A 21,859-nucleotide genomic window follows, 5' to 3' on the forward strand; every position below is an offset into this window, starting at 1 on the left:
ACTGGCCAGGACAGGCCCGGGAGGCCTCCACGGGCACAGCACACACCACTCAGCAAGGCCCAGATGGCAGCCACTCCGGCCACATACACCCGGCTCTCCACCCCTCTCGGACTGATTCCAGCCTCAGTGTCTGTGACCAAATCTGTACAGTAAATCTGAGAATGCTTAGAGAGTTATTTTAGGAACCATCAAACTAAAAAAAAAAATCTTAAGTTGCCACTGTCTTTGTTTCATGGTAGGCACCTGAAATTGAAAACAGTGACGCCAACCTCTTGATCATTCTCATGATCCTTTTTGTTAACCATAGAAAAGTCTTTTCAGGAAATAATCTCTCTGTGGTAAAGAAACATTCTTATAAATTTACTCAGTTTCACTTCAGTTTCCACTACTTCTCATAAGTGAAGAAAAATGAGATGCCTGATTACAGCATTTGTAGTAGGACCTGGCTTGTCTAAACTTATTTCTGCCCATCCATCCGTGCATAAGCACAGAGAACTCTCTGGAAGCATGCTCACCCCAGGGTAACAGCAGCAGCCCGAGTGGTGTGATTTTTTTACTTCCCACTTTCTACTTTTAACTATCACAGTGTTTGATTCATTAGAGCAAGCATGCATAACTTTGTAGAAAAAGGGTTTTAAGTTAAAAAAGTTTCTTATATATACTTATTCAGGCAGAAATGTGGAGGTCTCTTTTTATCTTCTGGGATGCTTACATTAATATATGTAACTCTCCCAGAACACAGTCTGGCTGGGCACGGTGGCTCATACCTGTAATCCCAGCACTTTGGGAGGCCAAGGCGGGTGGATCACTTGAGGTCAGGAGTTTGAGACCAGCCTAGCCAAAATGATGAAACCCCATCTCTACTAAAAATACAAAAAAATTAGCCAGCTGTGGTGGTGGGTGCCTATAATCCCAGCTACTGGGGAGGCTGAGGCACGAGAGTTGCTTGAACCTGGGAGGCAGAGGCTGCAGTGAGCTGAGATCGCACCACTGCACTTCAGCCTGGGCAACAGAGTAAGACTCCATCTCAGAAAGAGAAAAAAAAAAAAAAACAAAAAAACCACACACTATCTCAAATGCACATGTCATTATTTCTTTATTTGGGTTGGGGGAGTGTAGTAGAAAATTAAGTCAGCAAGAAAGAAAAGAGATCTACAGTCCCCTCTGCATATGCCATGGCTGCTACAAAGGAGAGGCACACAGGGGCAGAGGCAGGGGCGGGAGACCGCCTGCAGCTCTGTGGCCAATGCTGGGTCAAGGGTGTAGGTTTCCCGTGGATGCTTTCCAGACCAGACACTTCTACAATGTGAAATTCTGATTCCAGCTGGCCAGTGTCTAGCTCCTCCATCTGTAATTATAATTGTGCCTTCCTAAACACAAAGGCAGACAAATCTGCCCACATTTCCAAGCTAAATCTTCTTCATGGAAAGATACTCATAGCAGTTCTTTTTTCCCCCTTCATACTGTAATATAATACTTACAACAACTAAGTAAGTGACATGACTGAATTCGGCTAGCAAACTTAAACGAACAAATGGGAATCCTTAATAGCATCGGAAGTCCTTTAAATGCTCAAAATCCAGTGTGTACTTGGAATTTGGGCTGTGTTAGGATAAAAACAAAGTATGCCCGCACCTACAGCATTCTCAGAAGGCATAGTATTTATGCAAAGTAAATAAATCACATTTTATTTAACAAGCAATCTTTACTGTAATTTTTTATTTTTTGAGACAGGGTCTTGTTCTATCACCCAGACTGAAATGCAGTGGTGCAATCATGGCTCACTGCAACTTTGACCTCCTGAGCTCAAGCGATCCTCTCACCTCAGCCTCCCAAAGTGCTGGGATTACAGGCTTGAGCCACTGTGCCCAGCCACAAGCAAGCATCTTGTTAAACAAGCATTAGGTCCAGGAATATAAAATGCTCTTCCCGCCAAGACTGTGTTCACACTGGCTATTCAGTCTAGAACGCCCTCCTATCCAAATCTCTGCTGCAAACTCTACCCTAACCAAGGTCTTAGCAATGGCAGAGCCTTTTCTAAACTTCCCCCAGCCCCACCAACGCCACACAGAGCTAGACCCTTAGTGGTGGGCATTCCCTGAGGCCCCGCTTGATTGAGATACAATTCACACTTCGTACAATCCATCTACTGAAACCATTCCACACAAGGGTGTCTCATGTATTCACAGAGTACACCTCTGGCTTCACTGTATTCACACTGTATTCTTCTGTGCTTGTTTGTTCATCTATTCATACATCAAAAAATTTTTTTTCAGGCATCATCACGGGCTGGCTCTGGGAAGTACAGGCAATGGAGACAGAAAAGTGAACAGGAACGTGAGGTTCCTGTCCTTAGGAGAGTGCAGCTACTAAATATGACAAACAGAATCATAAAATCTGTCCACTGCTAGACTGGGCACGGTGGCTCACACCTGTAATCCCAGCACTTTGGGAGGCCGAGGCGGGTGGGTCACGAGGTCAAGAGATCATTCTGGCCAACATGGTGAAGCCCCATCTCTACTAAAAATACAAAAATTAGCCAGGCAGGGTGGTGCCCGCCTGTAGTCCCAGCTACTCAGGAGGCTGAGGCAAGAGAATCGCTTGAACCCAGGAGGCAGAGGTTGCAGTGTGCCAAGATTGTGCCACTGCATTCCAGCCTGGTGACAGAGGGAGACTCTGTCTCAAAAAAAAAAAAAAACCCCAAAAAACAAAACAAAAAACCTGTCCACTGCTGTGTCACGAAAGTGTTGTAAGTCTCCTGGGAGTGACAGGATGCTTGTGGTATGCTGGTGTGTCCCCCTCCCCCATAAAGATGTGTCTACACCCTAATCTCTGGAACCTATATTTATTGGAAAAAAGGTCTTTGCAAATGTAATGAAGTATCTGGAAATGAGGCAATCATTTTTTTTTTTTTTTTTTTTTTTTGAGACGGAGTCTCGCTCTGTCGCCCAGGCTGGAGTGCAGTGGCGCAATCTCGGCTCACTGCAAGCTCTGCCTCCCGGGTTCATGCCATTCTCCTGCCTCAGCCTCTCCGAGTAGCTGGGACTACAGGCGCCCGCCATCACACCCGGCTAATTTTTTTTTTTGTATTTTTAGTAGAGACGGGGTTTCACCGTGGTCTCGATCTCCTGACCTCGTGATCCGCCCGCCTCGGCCTCCCAAAGTGCTGGGATTACAAGCGTGAGCCACCGCGCCCGGCCGAGGCAATCATTTTTAATCATCTAAGTGGCCCTAATCCAATGACAAGACTTTTTTTTTTTTTTTTGAGGCAGTCTTGCTCTGTCACCCAGGTTGGAGTACAGTGGGGCAATCTTGGCTCACTGCAACCTCCGCCTCCCAGGTTCAAGCAATTCTCCTGCCTCAGCCTCCCGAGTAGCTGGGATTACAGGTGCATGCCACCATGCCCAGCTAATTTTTGTGTTTTCAGTAGAGATGGGGTTTCACCACGTTGGCCAGGCTGGTCTGGAACTCCTGGCCTCAAGTGATCTGCCCACCTTGGCCTCCCAAAGTGTTGGAATTACAGGCGTGAGCCACCCTGCCCAGCCGACAAGAGTCCTTTTAAGAGACACATGGAGAAGACAGAGGCAGACAAGAAAGCCATGTGAAGATGGGGGCAGCATGATGTGGTCACAAGCCCAGGACGCCAGCACATGTGAGAAGCTGGAAGCGGCAAAGAAGAGTCCTCCCCTAGAGCCTCCAGAGGGAACAGGGTACCCTGATTTCAGACTTCTGGCCTCCAGAGCTGTGACAGAATTAAGTTTCTGTTGTTGCAAGCTGCCCAGTTTGTGGTCATGTTACAGCAGCCACAGGACTAGTACAGTGCTGGAATCTTCCACCTATTCTTGAAAACCACTGTCTATCCTGCTCTGTGCCCCAGCAGCCACCTGGCTGAACTATACCAACCCTTCACCGGGACACTCACCCTCAGGTTCTGGTTGGATTCAGCAATGAGGATCAAGGGTAGGAGGAAGATGAAAAGGGGCAGCGGGCATGGGGAGTGTTCCCTGGGTTGCCTCGCTGAGGAGGGGCTGCAGCTGGGCCAGGTCCTCCCACCCTCCCTTCCTCCAAGGCAGCCCTCTCCCCTGCCGCTCCCTTAGGCCTGAAGTGAGAAGTGCATGGCTGTTGCTAATCCTGCATCAGGCTTTGGGGGTCTCCACGCTGCCCTCTCCTTGTGGGGAATCCCTTTATTCAACTCCTCACCAATCCCTCATGCTGACTGTGCCATGTCTTGCCAGAAGCCTGGTTGAAACAGAACAGTTTACCCCATGACACAAAATGACACTTGAGCTCACATCCACTCTTTTAATGGTGACCATAAAGCCCCTTAAGAGCAGAACCGTGTCTTAATCATTCCCCTGTGCCCAGAACCTAGCATAGTACCCAGGCTAACACAGGCACATAGCTAAATACTTGCTTGGCTGGGCGCGGTGGCTCAACACCTATAATCCCAGCACTTTGAGAGACCAAGGCGGGTGGATCACTTGAGGTCAGGCATTGGAGACCAGCCTGGCCAACATGGTGAAACCCCGTTTCTGCTAAAACTACAAAAATTAGCCAGGCATGGTGGTGTGCACCTGTAGTCCCAGCTACTTGGGAGGCTGAGGCAGGCAGGAGAATCACTTGAACCCAGGAGGCAGAGGCTACAGTGAACCGAGATCGTGCCAATGTACTACAAAAAAAACTTGCTCAATTTCAACCATAAGAATCTTCACAGTTGGGGCCTCAGGCCACTATGTGTCAGTCATTGTGAAAATCCTGCTAAGCTTTTTTGAAGATTAGCCTTTTTGAATGTTCAAATTCGTAAACAGTAACGTCATGGGTTGACACAACCAGCTATAAACTGGGAAACTACTTGCATTCCTAGCTTTTACTCCAGCAGTGATAACAGTTTGGCAGTGAAATGGAAAGGGGAAAAATGAAGATGATGACACTGATGGCTGGAAAGCAAAGCTACCCATTAACTGTGGTGAAACATGAGACACACAACACACACGGAGACACAGACACAAGCTGGCTTTGTGCGACGCTTCTCTTCACTAAAATTCAGCCCTCTCACACTAAGAAAGCATATCAGAATGTTAGAGTAACATTACTGTCATGAGAGCCTTGAAGCCACTGTATTTACACATGTGTAATTTACACACGGGTGCAGTAGCTCACGCCTGTCATTCTAGCACTAAGGAAGGTAGAGGCAGGAGGATTGCTTGAGCCCAGGAGATCAAGACCAGCCTAGGCAACGAAGTGAGGCACCGATCTCCACAGAAAGGAAAAAAAAAAAACAAAAAATGACACACACACACACACACACACACACACACACACACACAGAAAAACCCTAATCCCAATCCCAAGCTTCCATATCTACAGCTCATCAGGGCCACAACGACATGCTCCAGCACAGTGGTTGGCCCGTTCGCCTGTTCGTTCATTCATACAAGAAATACTTGGGAAGCACCGCTGTGTGCCAGGCTCAGGGGAGACACCATCATCACTGGGAATCTGGCTCAGAGTCTCAGTCAAGCCCATCCTCCCACGTAAGGCACTGAGCATTGCGCACTGCCCAACTCCAGGGGGTGCCATTCACTTCGTACTGCAGCAGTGCATACCCACACAGACTGCATCTGCTCTTCCAATAAAAGGCTCAAAAGAGAAAAAGGGGAAAAATCAAAACAGATGTGATTTTAACGGTTTAAGTAAGACAAGTTACTGGTGCTGATCTGAAAACTTTGCTCTTGTCAGCATCTTCCACATTTCAACAAAATTTGCTGACATTTGTTGAGCATGGCTAGCATGTGCCACCTTCTCTTAGTTCCACTGTCTCCATTCTATCCTCTGTGACAGTGAGACAAATTTGTCCTCATTTTCCTCAAGAGACAGGAAATACAATCTTAGGAAGGTTAAATGAGCTGTCAAAGTTACAACTGCTAGTAACTCCCTCCAGAGCTGCGATCTTACTACTGTGCAGTGGCTCACGCCTGTAGCCCCAGTTACTTGAGAGGCTGAAACAGGAGGATCACTTGAGCCTAGGAGTTCAAGGCCAGTCTAGGCAACATAGTGAGACCCTATCTCTAAAAATAAATTATGCCAGGTATGGTGGCTCATGGCTGTAAACCCAGCACTCTGGGAGGCCCAGGCAGGCGGGTTGTTTAAGCCCAGGAGTTGGCTGGAGAACAGCGTGGGCAATAAAGTAAGACCCCATCTCTACAAAAAATAAAAAATGAGCCAGGCGTGGCAGCACGCACCTGTGGTCCCAAATACTGGGGAGGCTGAGGAAGGAGGATTGCTTGAGCCAGGGAAGGCAAGACCGCAGTGAGCTGTAATCACACCACTACACTCCAGAAGAGGATCAAATGGAAATTTACTAGTTTACTATTTCTCTATTTTCACGTTATAACAACAATCATCTAAGGTTCATTCCTATTTATATCTTTTTTAAAAAACCTTTTATCGAAGATCTTTCAAAAAGTAAAGGTAGAGAGATGAGTATGATGAAACTATGTATAACCGTCTCCTAGGTTCGACAATTAGCAACATTTGCCAATCTTACTTCATCTATACTCCCGCTTTTTTAAAGTAGTTTAAAGCAAACTTCGAGCATCATCATCATTCACGCTTAAAAATTTTATATTTCTAACAGGTAAGAACTTTTTAACCCTAGCTACAATGCCATAATCACATTTAGCAAAATTAACAATAATCCTTTAATATCATCCTCTGCATGTGTTGGCTCAATTTCTTCTATAAAAAGCTTTTTGCCTCATCTATTTGACTATGTGAAATACAGTTTATATAGGAAAAGCTGGATAAATGCTTGGTTCTTTTTTTTTTTCTTTTTAAACCAACTTTTGGAAGACTGAGTTCATACCTGAGCAAACTCCAAAAATGACCAATAAGCTTTTTGAGAGTATCATTATGAAGTAATGAAATTTTTATCTCCAATAAAAGGCTGTTCTGGGACACCACTGCTGCCCTGCTCTCCAGTAAAATATGTCTAAGACCCATCCTGTACATTTGCTGCCCCCAAGCTGAGCTGGCCCTTCTCAAAGGAATACTAGTTCCTTTTGGTGGGAAATTTGATTTTGATCTTTTCCTCTCCAGACTAAATTAAATTCAAAGTTATCTATAACACAAAGAAAAGGAATAAAACAAATCTTAGCTTTTGTACTATTCTACTACTAGAAATATTCTCAAATTGCATTAAGACCTTAAATGCAGCAGGCTTATGGGTTAGATTTGATAAAGAAAGGCTGCCGTACATTCGGCTAGGTTAACTGAATCTCTTTATTTTACGATACTTGATTTATCGCACCAACTAATTTCAAGGTAAATTTCGCCAAGGTAACATGCAATTTGAGTTTGAGCTTTACATTAAAGGCTAGGTTATTTAAAAGCCCAAATTCACCTTCATTTAGTAAAAAGATATTCCCAATGACAAACTAATTTCACCAGTCTCCACCTGAATTCAGGTCTTCAAGTGAAGCCTGTAATCCAAACCTACGATGTCCCACAGATGTGCTGTAAACACATTAATGTGGCTTAATTCAAATCTTGTTTTACTGAAAAAAACTTAACAGTTGCAGAGTTGGACTATTTAACATGTTGACAAAATTAAAAGATCTGCAAATACAGAAATATAGTTAAAGAATCGGAGAACATTATGAAACAGTCCTAAAATACGACAATCCTGGGGGCTGTGTGAAACCATCTCCAAGGCTACAGCCCACTCAGGAAGGAAACTTAACAGCTGCTTATCGAATGTTCCACAAACAACCCACTCCACACACACAACCTCTAACTTCCAACTATTAGATTAATAAAGATAGCTATTTTTATCGGAGACATCAAAATCCTTCTTGAGAGAAAACTTGCTTCCCTCGAAAAGGAACAGACAGTGGGATCTAGACTCAAACGATCCCCTCCATATGTAGCTGATGCGAATCTAAAAATTGGTATGTGTGAGTGCAGCTAACAACAGAAACACAAAAAGCTAGGCTTGAAAATAAATGACTATTCCTAGGTAAGATGGGAAGTGACACACTTGACAGTTTCTAGGGCTGGCAGGCACAACTTACCAGGGGTGGGTTTGGTTTTTCCTAGAAGACATTTTTTTTGAGACAGAGTCTTACTCTGTCACCAGGCTGGTGCAGTGGCACGATCTCAGCTCACTGCAATCTCCACCTCCCAGGTTCAACCAGCCTCAGCCTCCCAAGTAGCTGAGACTACAGGCGTGTGCCACCACATCCAGCTAATTTTTGTATTTTTAGTAGAGATGGGGTTTCACCATGTTGGCCAGGATGGTCTCGATCTCTTGACCTCGTGATCCGCCCGCCTTGGCCTCCCAAAGTGCTGGGGATTACAGGCGGGAGCCACCACGCCTGGCCAGAAGACGTATTTTCTAATACTCAGAGGAAAAACAAGCTCTCCCATCTTTTTGGACTTATTATGTGGATAATGGTGTCAGTAATAAAGAAATATAGTAACAGGTGTCAATGGTTCTGATAACTGGCACATGTTATAAAATGTCCTAACTAGCTTTAGAATAACTGGAGACCTTGGATGGAGGAGGGCAGGAGTAAGGATCAGAAGACAACATGGTACACCCACATGGATCACAAAGTTAACTGCCTTTGTCCTCTGGCCCTATCCTAGGCCTTCCGAATTAGAATCTCAGCAGTAAAGGCCAGGAAATGCACAGCTGAGCCCTCCACTCCACATCATCAGAACCAGTTAGGTCCCTGTAACTGAGCAGTTTGGTTAAAGCACACACTAAACATTTTAAAGCACACACTAAACATTTTAAAGATCTGTTGTCAATGTTCCATTTAAGGTAAAGGTCTTTTCTTAAGGGAAGGGGGTCCACTAGTTCAAGTTCCAAAAGTTCTTTTTCAAATAGACCACGTCTTTTCATGTGGGGTGAGAACTGGACACTGGATAAGCAATCAGAGGGCAGAATCCTTTGGGAATTCTTCCACTTTCCCCCATCTAGTCCCAACCTAATTCACCACCAAGTTTTCTTTCGAGAGAATCAAATTATATCAACACTTTCCAAAGCACTCAGTTGACAGTTTTTGTAGAAATAACTTTCTCTTCGCACTCATGGTTCATCAGTTGCCCCAGGATTTAATGAAATCACAGAACTACTATAATAAAACCAGAATGAACAGATCTGGGAGTGAACACATTTGATCCTGTGTAAGTATGAGATTCCAGTGTGGGAGCAGAAATGTCCAGATACCTAGTCATGACCACATGACCATGAGGGGTGTCAGTTAATAGCCTCTACTCCCCTCCCATCTCCAAAAAAAAGCAGCTTACAGAAGAATTCTTAAATTCTGATTTTCTTATTAATAGTTTCTGGCCAGGACCAACAACCAAAGCATTCATTTATTTAGGAAGAGCTTCGGGTTGGTGTGTTTGTTTTTTCCCCCTCATCTCTATTTCCTTTTTACCACAATTTCTGGAAATTCATGCCTAAGAATTCTTCAGACTAGTCTTTACACAGGTGCAAATAAGAAAGTGCCTACCCAGGTGGACCCTGGATTTATGTTTATTAAGACTGTATCTTTTGTCAGCCAGGCGCGGTGGCTCACGCCTGTAATCCCAGCACTTAGGGAGGCCGAGGCAGGCGGATCACGAGGTCAGGAGATTGAGACCATCCTGGCTAACACGGTGAAACTCCGTCTCTACTAAATATACAAAAAATTAGCCGGGCGTGGTGGCGGGCGCCTTGTAGTCCCAGCTACTCGGGAGGCTGAGGCAGGAGAATGGCGTGAACCTGGGAGGCGGAGCTTGCAATGAGCCGAGACTGCGCCACTGCACTCCAGCCTGGGCAACAGAGCAAGACTCCGTCTCAAAAAATAAATAAATAAATAAATAAAAAGACTGTATCTTTTGACAATTTTGTTTTTACATTTAAAATACATCATGACATGAACTTTCCAACACCTGACCCAGAATTTGGTTCAACAAATAAAATTTAACTCTCACATGACTCCAATTACTCATCTTCTATTCCATTTAAATGAGAAAATGCTATTCTAATAATGGAATTTTTTTTTCAGTCTGTGGGTAGGGAAAGGTAATTAGCCAAAAGAGAATCTGTTCAGAGATTACTCCACTGAAATTTCATAATAAAAAAACTATATAATCATATTTCATGTAGGGGATCAGATATTTTACCTAAAAACTGCCTAGACACTTAAGACTTACTAAAAAAAAAAAAGTTAAATGTTGATCACTTTAACGGATTTTTAAACAGATTTCAAAGATGTTAATTGCATTATAATTTATGACAGCAAAAAAGTGCCTAAATATCCAATAAAGGAATGGTTATATAAATGACATGTCCACATGAAAGATCACGTAGCTGTTAAAAATCATGTCATGTAAGAATATTCTGATTTAAAAAATAAGAAAATACCCAGAGTATAACTTTAGGTTAAAATCAAACAAAAACTCTACAAAAACTCTAAAAAATCATCCCAAAAGGGAACAACAAAGGAAAAAAAATGCTTTCTTAACAGTGTTTATCTCTGGGTAGTGATATGATGTGATTACACTTTTCTTCTTTATGGCTGTGTTTTCCAAATTTTCTATCATAAACATGTAAAACATTATTTTTAAAAGTTTGATTAGTTGGGATCAGAAATAAAACATACTATTATACTTCCCTGCCTTTTTAAACAGAGTACATGAAACTAAGGTAGCTTTCCTTGATGATCTAGAATTGTCGTTACGAATATCAAGTAACTATGGTGCTGTCTCTGATAGAGCAATACCCTTGGGCTATGGAAGCAGACGGGTATGTTTCTCCCCTAAATAAGCACTTGCCAAAGTGTGCCCCCAAGGATCCAGTCCTGTGAGCTTTTCTAAGAGCGCTGCAATCAAGTGTGAATGGGAAATACTGTGTAGGTTGCCCCTCTGGAGCTTCACCACACACTCTAGCAGAAGAAACAAAACCTCTCTTGGCTGGTGTGGTGGCTCACGCCTACAAATCCAACACTTGAGAGGCCAAGACAGAAGGATTGCCTGAGCTCAGGAGTTTGAGACCAGCCTACGCAACCATAGCAAGACCTCATCTACGCTAGAAATCAAAAAAGTCAGCCAGGTGTAGTGGCAAGCGCCTGTAATCCCAGCTACTCAGGAGGCTCGTTTGATGGAGGCTGCAGTGAACTATGGTCATGCCACCACGCTCTAGCCTGGGCAACAGAGTGAGACCCTGTCTCAAAAAAACAAAAAATCCCTCTTTAATTCCCAAATTTATTTACCATGGAACTCTTTTTAATGTAATTATAATACAATCAACATCCACAAAATTAGAGATCTAAGGAAAACACTACCCTAATCAAACGGCCACAAAATGTATTCACAGTAACAGCTTCCACTTACTGGGTTCTTTTTCTTGCCAGGCATGGTGTAAAATAGTTTATACACATCATCTTATTTAATCCTCAGAATAACTCAATAAGGATGGTATTACTAACTCCCATTTTAAAGAGGAGGAAACTGACACATAGGAAGGTTAAATACTTGCCCCAAAGTTTCCTAGCAACCCAAATCCTGTCTTAACCATGATGCTTCAACAGTCAATTTCCAATTTTTGTACAGCTTTTATGACTTTTGACTCCTCTGTCACTTACTTCTTGATGATGTTATTGGTTCTTCTAGTTTTTCCCCACAGTCTTAACATTTGCCACTGGCAGATAAACCGTATGACTAAGTGAATTATTATTTGAACTGTGTGCAAAGCAAGACTCAACAGGCTCTGCTATGAGTCCAGTATGTCCTTGAAGTCAGTTATCTCGGCTGCCCAAAGATCATTTTTATCAACCATCTTTCAGCCTCCTAACTCATATCCCAGCTTTCTAATCTCATCCCCCTCAAATCCATCCTTCCCCTGGCTGCCAAAATCATCTACATAAATGGCGAGTGTGACCAACCACAGCACTCCCTGGCTTAAATCCTCCAACGGCTCCCTGCCCAGAGGATCAAGCCCAAGCTCCTTAACGGGGCATATGAGGCCATCTGGTTCCTGACTGCCTTTTGGGCCTCAGCCCCCACTACACTCTGCCCTGGTCCCTCCAGCAATACTTATAATATTCCTGTGCGCACACACACTCTGTCCCGGCTTCTTCCCTAAGTGCCTTTGTTCCTCCCATATGCCTGGGAGCCCTTCTCCCTCATTACCTGGCTAACTCTTAACTCATTCTCTGAATCACAACTTATGAGTCATTCATCTTCTCCAGGAAACACTCCCTGCTGACCCCCCACCTTCCAAAGGCTTACTGGATCTCCCCCCACCAGCGTGTGGGCCTCACTACTGTTTCACGTGTACCCTGTACACCTGCATGATCCTAAATGATGAAAACTATGTGGTTTACTGGTTTCACATCCCCCAAGTGGCACACCACAGGTGCTCTGCAAAGGCTGGGTACATGAATACACTTGACCCATGAATACACTTGACCTCAGCCATGTTCACATTAATGAAAACTGCTGTCTGATGGCAAACATGTTAGCCCACTTTTTTTTTTTTTTTTTTAGACAGGGTCTCACTATGTCGCCCAGGCTGGTCTCAAACTCATGGGGCTCAAGAGATCCTCCCACCTCAGCCTTCGGAGTAGCTGGATTTACAGGTGTCAGCCACCACACCCAGCTCTGATGACAAACATGAATTAGCACTATGTTCCTCTACTATCCTAGACACTGGGCTGCAGATATAAATATAACCTCGAGGTGCCATTAGTTAACCTTGGAGATAAAAGGTTTGATTTAAAAGAAACATTAGCTGTAACGTTGCTTGAAATATAACAAATTATTCAAATATCTACTTTTCACATAGACTCTTTGACAAAGTAATGGACTACATTCCTCACAATCCCATGACAAATACTTTGAAAAGCTTTCCCTTGACACACTGTAATGTATTCTAGAGACAACAAAGCTAAGCTAAGTCACCTCTCTACTTTCATTCTGCCCTTGGAAGAAATTCTACAAAGACATTTCCTCTGCTTTTGTATCATTGGGTAAGACATCATTTCCAATGATGAAATTTGAAAACTCACATAGCTGGGGAAGGAAATAAACCAACGAGAACTCTTGTCTCAGCATGTTCTGAGCGCCAGTGATTACCTACGAGTGGCTGACACACGGTCTTCTAGATCACCTCCCACTGCGTACCTGGCATGAATCCCCATAGCAACATTCTGCTACAAATACTGTAATCAAAGCCAAACAGGCAACAAGGCTGGCATTCCTCAGCTCAAGAGCACAACCACTCTGCATACGACCGACCGACCGGTGAGGGTCAAACAGTGCAGTCTACTTCTGGGTTCCTCTTCCAGGCAGTCTCTAACAGGATGTTAGGTCATCCAACTTGTTTCTCTCGTTTCTCCCCTCCCTTCGATGGCACCTCTTTCCTTCTCCCAACCCACTAATAGCTCCTAGTGGCCTTTCAAACTTTTATATTCTCCTTGATTTCCACAAGCACTTGGAGGAGAGTGGCTTGAATTTCTATCTCCAAGCAGAGCATTCCCCCTGAGCTCCAGAACCACACTCCAACTGCCTGCGGGACAGAGCCCTGCCCATCCCTCATGCTCAGCCTAATCCAGCCTCAATGACTCCCTCCCTCCTGCACCCCCACTGCCCCTCCCCTCCCCACTCACCAGAGCCCCATCTCCTACTCACTTCCACTTGAAGCCCGGTTATCACCACTCACTCAGCAGCACTAACCGGGCACATCCTGGGTGCCAGGCATTGTGCTGGGTGCCAAGGACAAAAAGACAAACATGACAAAATGCAGCCCCCAAGCCAGTGGGGAACACAGGGAAGTGACTTACAAAATATGTGTCAAGTGCCACAGGAGAGGTATACAAAGAAGCTAAGGGACCACGTGCCTGTGACAGAGGTAGGGAAAGCACTTCAGGTCAGCAGGAGAGGGGACGTGAGAAAGGGAGTCTGGCCAGCTGGTCCGAATACCTCTTCCAGAGCCCTAGCTCAAATCCTAATTTCTTCCTAACCTCCACTTCCGCAGCCAACCTGGTCCTGCCACGCCAAGCCAGCCCACGCTCTGCTGCCAGATTAACCTTCCTAAAGAGCAGTTTCAGGCCGGGCTCGGTGGCTCACGCCTGTAATCCCAGCACTTTGGGAGGCCGAGGCGGGCGGATCACCTGAGGTCAGGAGTTCTAGACCAGTCCGACCAACATGGAGAAACCCCATCTCTACTAAAAATACAAAATTAGCCGGGCATGGTGGCGCGTGCCTGTAGTCCCAGCTACTTGGGAGGCTGAGGCAGGAGAATCGCTTGAACCTGGGAGGCAGAGGTTGCAGTGAGCCGAGATTGCGCCATTGCACTCCAGCCTGGGAGACAAGAGCAAAACTTGGTCTCAAAAAAAAAAAAGAGCAGTTTCATCCGACTGCTTCTCTCCTCCAAAATGGTCACGAAGCTCCTTGTTTCCTCCTAAATTAACCACCACGGGGCGCACACCCTGGCACTCCCCCTCACCAGCCCTATTTCTTGTCATTTCTCTACACACAAATACATGCCATCTGGCCAAAGTAGACGAGAACTCGCTCGTTGGACAACCAATCCCTGCTTTCCTGCCTCTGTGCCTGTGTCACTTCCTCCTGAGCCCCCATTTTTGTCCATCAAAAGCCTACTTAGAGAAATAAATAATTCACAACAGTGGGCATGGGGAAGAGCACACCGAGGGCAGAGCATGAGGTGGGGGGTTCTGCCGGTTGGCAGTGTTTACTTCCTCGGCTGGGTGGCAGGTACACAAAGTTCCTTATTCTCTGTGCCCTCTGGTAGATATTATTCTATTTAATAATTTATTTTCTTAACGTTTACCTACCTATCAAAGTCTGTCTCTTTTGTTTTGTGGGGACGTAAGTTAAAAAACAACAAAAAAAAACAGTGTCTCTTGCAACAGAAACCTAACATAGCCAGAGAGCTTTTTCATCTGAACTTCAATGTCATTTAGAATTCACATCTGGCTTTTTTTTTTTTTGAGACAGCCTCACTCTGTCACCCAGGCTGAAGTGCAGTGACATGATCATGGCTCACCACAGCCTCAACCTCCCAGGCTCAGGCAATCCTCCCACCTCAGCCTCCTGAATGTCTGGGACTACAGGTGTGTGCCACTATGTCCGGCTAATTTTTTTATTTTTTGTAGAGATGGAGTTTCGCCATATTGCCCAGACTGGTCTCAAACTACGGGGCTTAAGTAATCTTCCCACCTCAGCCTCCCAAAGTGCTAAGATTACAGGTGTGAGCCACTGCACCCAGCCTGGCCTTTTTCTTCTTTTTTTTTCAAAAAACTGTGGTATAATATACATAAAATTTTCCATCGTAACCATTTTTAAGAGAACAGTTGACAGTTCAGTGGCACTGAGTACATTCATATTATTATGCCACCATCACCACCATCCACCTCTAGAGCCCTTCATCTTCCCTAACAAACTCCCTATTCCCTCTTGTATTGTAGGCATTTCTGTATTTAGTTTATTCCCAAATTATAATCTAGGGATTATGTCCTACTTGTGTATCCATCCTTTACAATACCCTGCACAGGGAAGTGTCCAAGAGCTGTGGAACTGAAATGGAATCTTCCATTTGGGCATCAAGGAAACTACGCCTTTTAGCTAACAATAACTACCAAGTGTTCACTCTGTGCTAAGTATCATATTAGGAATCTTATTTCATTTAATCTACCCAACAATGCTATGAAAAAGGTTATTGTTATTTTCTCCTTAATTTCCAGTGAGGTAACAACAATTAAAAAGACTAAACACTTGTCAAAGGTCAACCACTGGTATCAAAAGCCAGTTCTGACTCCGACCACTGTGCGATGCCACCCCCACTGCACTTTCAGTAAACGCAGAAGAGCAACTAAATAAATTGATCAAATTTCACCTAAGCCAGTCTACGTATTCTGAAAATTGCATCTTAAAAACAGGGAGCTAACAACAGGTGCTGGAGAGGATGTGGAGAAATAGGAACACTTTTACACTGTTGGTGGGACTGTAAACTAGTTCAACCATTGTGGAAGTCAGTGTGGCGATTCCTCAGGGATCTAGAACTAGAAATACCATTTGACCCAGCCATCCCATTACTGTGTATATACCCAAAGGACTATAAATCATGCTGCTATAAAGACACATGCACACGTATGTTTACTGCGGCACTATTCACAATAGCAAAGAGTTGGAACCAACCCAAATGTCCAACGATAGACTGGATTAAGACAATGTGGCACATATACACCATGGAATACTATGCAGCCATAAAAAAGGATGAGTTCATATCCTTTGTAGGGACATGGATGAAACTGGAAAACATCATTCTCAGTAAACTATCGCAAGGACAAAAAACCAAACACCGCATGTTCTCACTCATAGGTGGGAATTGAACAATGAGAACTCATGGACACAGGAAGGGGAACATCACACTCTGGGGACTGTTGTGGGGTTGGGAGAGGGGGGAGGGACAGCATTAGGAGATACACCTAATGCTAAGTGACGAGTTAATGGGTGCAGGAAATCAACGTGGCACATGGATACATATGTAACAAACCTGCACATTGTGCACATGTACCCTAAAACCTAAAGTATAATAAAAAAAAAAAAAAGGGAGCTGGCCTCTACTGAATGCTTCCTCTGTACCACTTCTGTTGTGACATTTAGCCTGACAAGTACCCTAAAAGATAGGCATATTATCCTTTCTTTACAGTTGAGGAAACTGAAGCACAGAGTTTAAGTCACTTAAAGTCACACAACTCAGTTCCGTGCTTTCCATGAAATCTTGATGCCTCACTTAACGATAAAATGACATACAACTGAATTTCAGTACATATTCCTAGGCACAGTAATTTTTTACTCATGTAAAAGGTCCATGGAAAAGATTTAAACGTAAAAGTTGAAGCCTTTACGCGTACATAATGATTATACAACACGGATAAAAACAAACTCCAGTAATATTATACTCAAGAGTGCAAATCTTAGCTTCTAAAACAGTCTCACCAGCATTCAGAGCATGTTCGGGAGCCAGTCCCTGGATTTAAAGCAAGGTCAATACATTTCAATGAGCCATTATGATTCATGCAGTAGCTTTCAGCCCCACACACAAATCACACCCGAACACGCCTTAGGGAAACAGCTTCTTCCAGACCAGAGCTCTTTACTTTCCACAAAACAATCTGTCTTTCAGACCCTCAGCATTTTTGCATGCGGGCATGGGCATTTTCATGCCATGGAAACAAAGATCTCCAATTTGAATCGTTAGTGGAATCTTTAGCAGTAACCAATCAGCATTTCCTCAGAAAGCACAGTGAAGAAGTAACTCAAGAGGTCCGGTTTAGTTGCCTAATCCCCTAAGCCACGGTTCCTTTTAAGGGAGTGCCCTGCAAGTCCAACGGGGTTAATGTGGACAGATGAAGGCACATTCCACTGCCATGTAAAAATAACTTTAAAAATAAAATACATGCATATGAAACATTAGCCTGCAGCACAGACAAGAGCATCAGATCATGAAGGATATACTACATTTAGGGAATTGCATAATGAACAGGAGGAACAGGAAGAGAGAAACTGACACACAGGCCCAGAAAATGAGGACTGTAGCTAGCTCCGAAATCTTGTTCACTACTTAAACTGCACTGAAACTCACACGCCACAATTAAAACAATGTAAGTGAAGCATAATGAACAGCTGCAGTTAAACCTAACAGTGAATGCCTTCAAAACCTAGCCACTTTTTCCAGCCTCCACAAAATATCCCCTCAGGCTTAAAGAAGCCTTACTCTACAATTTAAAACACTTCCTTCTGCCAATTAAAAAAAAAAAAAAAAAAGAAATCCTTCGGTTCAGGTTAAGAGATTCTATGCTGTGAAAGGCCTGTTATATTTACCATTTCACCCTATACCTACTCAAATACATAATCATTTTGACCACAGAAAGATAAATGTTTGGCTGGGCGTGGTGGCCCACGCCTGTAATCCCAGCACTTTGGGAAATCAAGGCAGGAATATGGTTTAGGGCCAGGAATTCAAGAGGCAACATAGCAAGACCCCATCTCCACAAAAAAACAAAAATAAAAAATTAGCTGGTGGCAGCGGGGTGCGGTGGCTCACGCCTTTAATTCTAGCACTATGGGAGGCTGAGGCAGGTGGATCGCCTGAGGTCAGGAGTTCAAAACCAGCCTGGTCAACATGCTGAAACCCCATCTCTACTAAAAATACAAAAATTAGCTGGGTGTGATGGCGCACACCTGTGAGCCCTGCTACGCAGGAGGCTAAGGCACGAGAATCACTTGAACCCAGGAGGCCGAGGTTGCAGTGAGCCGAGATTGTACTACTGCACTCCAGCTGGGCAACAGAGCAAGATCCTTTCTCAAAAAAAAAAAAAAAAAAAAAGGAAAAGGTAAATGTTTTTTAGGCTAATTGCAAATCATAATTTACTCAACATTCTTGAAATGGGATCCTAGTAACTTTCAGGATGATCTGGTATTAATGATTGTCAGTCATCTTTCAAAAAGAGAACTATTAATACAAGTGATTAATTATTGCAATTACTTTTTATTGAGCCCTACTGATGGGCTGTGTTAAGTACTAACAGGCATCATCTCACCTGATCCTCACATTAACTTTATGAAATAGGTATTACTGTCATCCTTTTCCAACAGATACTCAGGCAGGTGAAGTGACTTGCCTGCAATCACACAGCTGGGAAGCGGCCAAGTCCAGTCTGGAGTGTGTGATTCCAAAGCCAGAATGTTCTTTAACACGCCATCACAAATGTTCCATTTGGTCAACGGTGGACAGTTCATAAAATATTTTCTTCTATTGTGTCTCACAATCACCCCCAACATAAGCCAATGCATAGCATTACCAGGTGAGTGAAACTACCATGACCAAAAATTTCGGTTCACATTACACCCACTCCGAGAAAGGCACCACACACGACCAGGACAACAGGATTGACAGTGATCCTCGCGAGGTGAGCTAAGGTATTTTGGTTTTCAAGTTGTTTCCTTGTTTTAAAAGGACTACACCCAGAAAAGCAAACTACTGCTGAGTAATTTAATGTGAACTATGCAGACTTATCAAGTGGAGTCGCTCAGGCCTCAATACTTCTCTTGGGTATTCAGGTATGGTCACTTTCACTCAAAAACAAAACAAAAAAAAAAACAAAAAAAATTCCTGCCAGACGAATTTACCTTTCTCTTTAAAAAATAATCTTCAGGTTCCAAGGTAGAGGAAACAGGTGAGGTTGTCCCTAACAGCCTCCAAGTGAACAGAATGAACTTGATTCGTTCCACAATCTTCCCTCCACTAAAGGCAGTTTATTTCTATTAATGTTCCACCAACAAAGCTACAGTACTCAGTTCTTACTGCAACAGAATAGTCACATATACCAAAATAACTTGTAGGCAGTGTTACACATTAGAAAAATATACCTATCATTTTATTATTAAACCAGAAAAACCCTGCTGACAATCAACAAAAGGTCTCCCAGCAACTGAAAAGCAGAGAAACTAAGCAAAGATTTTTTCTTTGGAGACATGAAACTCATTCAGCTAAGAAAGATGGATTTTGTCACTTCTTATTCTCCAAAATGGAAGGTGCCACATGGAGACCATAAACGGGGTAAACTGTATCTTGGAGCAACGTTATTACGTGCCAAGTTACAAAGCCCATGAATACAAGGGGTGTATTAATGGAAAGACTGATAGCATCTTACTACAGTGGCCTCTCTGTAGCTCCGGACAATGATCTGTTGAGGGTTTTCCAGGGATTTTGAATGTGCAACCTCCATACAAGCTCTCTTTTAAGGGGACTGGCTTGGTGCTAAACAATCCCTCTTCGGAAAGAAAGCCAAAAGCCCCCACACGGGCTCCTGGGTGAGAGGCTCAGCACTGTAGGCGTGGGAAGGCTCAGACTTCAGAGACATAAAGGAGTGGTAGGTGGGCCAGGAAGAGCTGGGATTAGCCTGGGCCCACCTGCCTGGAAGGAGAACCAGACCCATAAGATCAGACTTTCCGAGAATGAGTCCAAATGGGTTGAGAGAAAGGGAGCACGCACTGCAAATCTGCAAGGATGAAGTCAGTTACCCGAGAGCAAACCACACCTCAAGGTATGAAGGAAGATAACCAGAAACAGGAGCTGGCACATGCCTTTCGGGGGCTGGGCAAGGCTTGACTCTCAGAGGTGAGGGTTGGCAGCCAGCCCCAAACCCCCATTTTATCTTCTTCCTGAAACAGCTCCAGGAAACTTCCTTGGTCCCAGACACGTGAGACACAGTGGTACAAAGCCAGCCACACGAAATTTCCCACCTTCCCTTCCTCGGTGGAGGGGGCAACCCTTACAGAAAGACGTATCCTGTCGCCACCCTTAGGCCTATCCACGAACTCCCGTAACTCTGCTTGGGCCACTTCAAAAGAAGTCAGACTCCAGGGGCACTCTTGGGACCCCTTAGATACATGGAACCTTCAAACCTTCCCCTGGCTATGGTATGACCATGGACTCCTGCCTCCAAACCCTGGAGACCCTCACCCAACCCTTAAAGAGCCTCAGAACCACCTCATAGACTCGGCTACAGACCCTCAGCCTCCCGAATCCATCTTGAAACCCTCAATCCTCTCCTAAGAGTCCTATTTGGATAGTCCACTCAGTCCCCCAAAACCTGCTCTGATCCCCTATAGCTGCCTCAGTCCCCCTGGATGCCCCCAACCTTTCCTCTCAAAGGAAATCCCCCAACCCCTACCAGATCTAGCTCTTGGTCCCCCTCAGTCACCCCTAATCCTCGCCTCCGATTCAGCCCTTATTACTCTCCCCTCTCCTCCGGACAAACCAATCTCAGATCCCCCTAGTTCCGTCCTCTTCCGCCTGGACCCAACGATAGCACTCTAATCCCCAAATTCCCATTCCAGGCTCCCTAATCTTCACTTCAGACCCAGCCTTAAGTCCCCAGCCCCGCAAAACCTTGTCTCAGGACCCCCAATCGGCTCCCCAAGCCCCGTCTCAGGACCCTTTTTCCCGCCTCCGCCCTAGTCTCGGTCCCCTCAGTCCCTCAAACCCTCTCTCAGGCCCCCTATTCCTGCCTAAGCACCAGTCGCGGTTCCCTGGCTCCCGAACCCCGCCCCAAGCGCCCCCATTTCTAGCCCAGTTCCCTCAACACGACCAGAGGCGCCGCGGTCGCCTCCGCCTCCGGCCACCGTTCGAGGAGCGAACGCTGCTCGAGGCCCCACAGCCGCCGCCTTAAGCCCAGCTCGGCTCACCTCCTCCATCTTCTGCACCATCTCCGTCAGCTGGCCCTCGTCCTCCAGCAGCTCGTTGAGCTGCACCAGCGACAGCCCGGCGAACCGGGCTTCGCTCCCGGCGCCCGCCATCCCCACGTCTCGGCCGTCGTCGCCACCGCCGCTGCGGCCACCAGGCTCCGCCGACCGGAAGCACCGCCCTCAAGGGCCGCCCCCCGCGGGGGGGCACGTGACGCCAGCCCTGGGTCGTGACGTCATCACCGTGCGGGCGGGCGGACGTGACGTAAGTGTCGCGGCTCGCGTGAAGTGGAATGTATCAGGGACAGTCGGGACTTCTAAAGGGAGGGGAAGGACACCATGATTGGGCTGTGACGCGTGAGCGCATTAATGACGTCACTGCGGCTCGGGAGAGTGCGCCATGAGGTCATAAGAGCCTTTTTCCTCCAGGAAGAGAGAGACCGCGATCCAAGGAAAACAGGCAGTGGGAAGGAAGTTACTGCAGCCTGTGAGCCCAGCCCGATGCACGGAAGCCAAAAGACGGAGACTTCATGGGGAAACAACATTAGGTGTCACTGGTTCCTTGGAATTGTGGAGCTGCCACGTCATT

At 45.1% G+C, this 21,859-nt stretch overlaps 1 protein-coding gene across 1 annotated transcript in view; it reads right to left on the reverse strand.

The window, feature by feature from the left end:
- The window catches only part of VPS37B (VPS37B subunit of ESCRT-I), a 32,532-nt gene extending 10,956 nt beyond the window's left edge, over positions 1 to 21,576 (reverse strand). Inside the window, exon 1 of the mRNA XM_003280710.4 lies at positions 21,274 to 21,576. Coding sequence (XP_003280758.2) covers positions 21,274 to 21,384 — 111 coding nt within the window. The 5' untranslated portion in view covers positions 21,385 to 21,576. The remainder of the gene's footprint in view (positions 1 to 21,273) is intronic.
- Between the last annotated feature and the right edge of the window lie 283 nt (positions 21,577 to 21,859).

Source organism: Nomascus leucogenys, chromosome 10 (assembly GCF_006542625.1).
Source record: "Nomascus leucogenys isolate Asia chromosome 10, Asia_NLE_v1, whole genome shotgun sequence".
Taxonomy (NCBI): Eukaryota; Metazoa; Chordata; class Mammalia; order Primates; family Hylobatidae; genus Nomascus; species Nomascus leucogenys.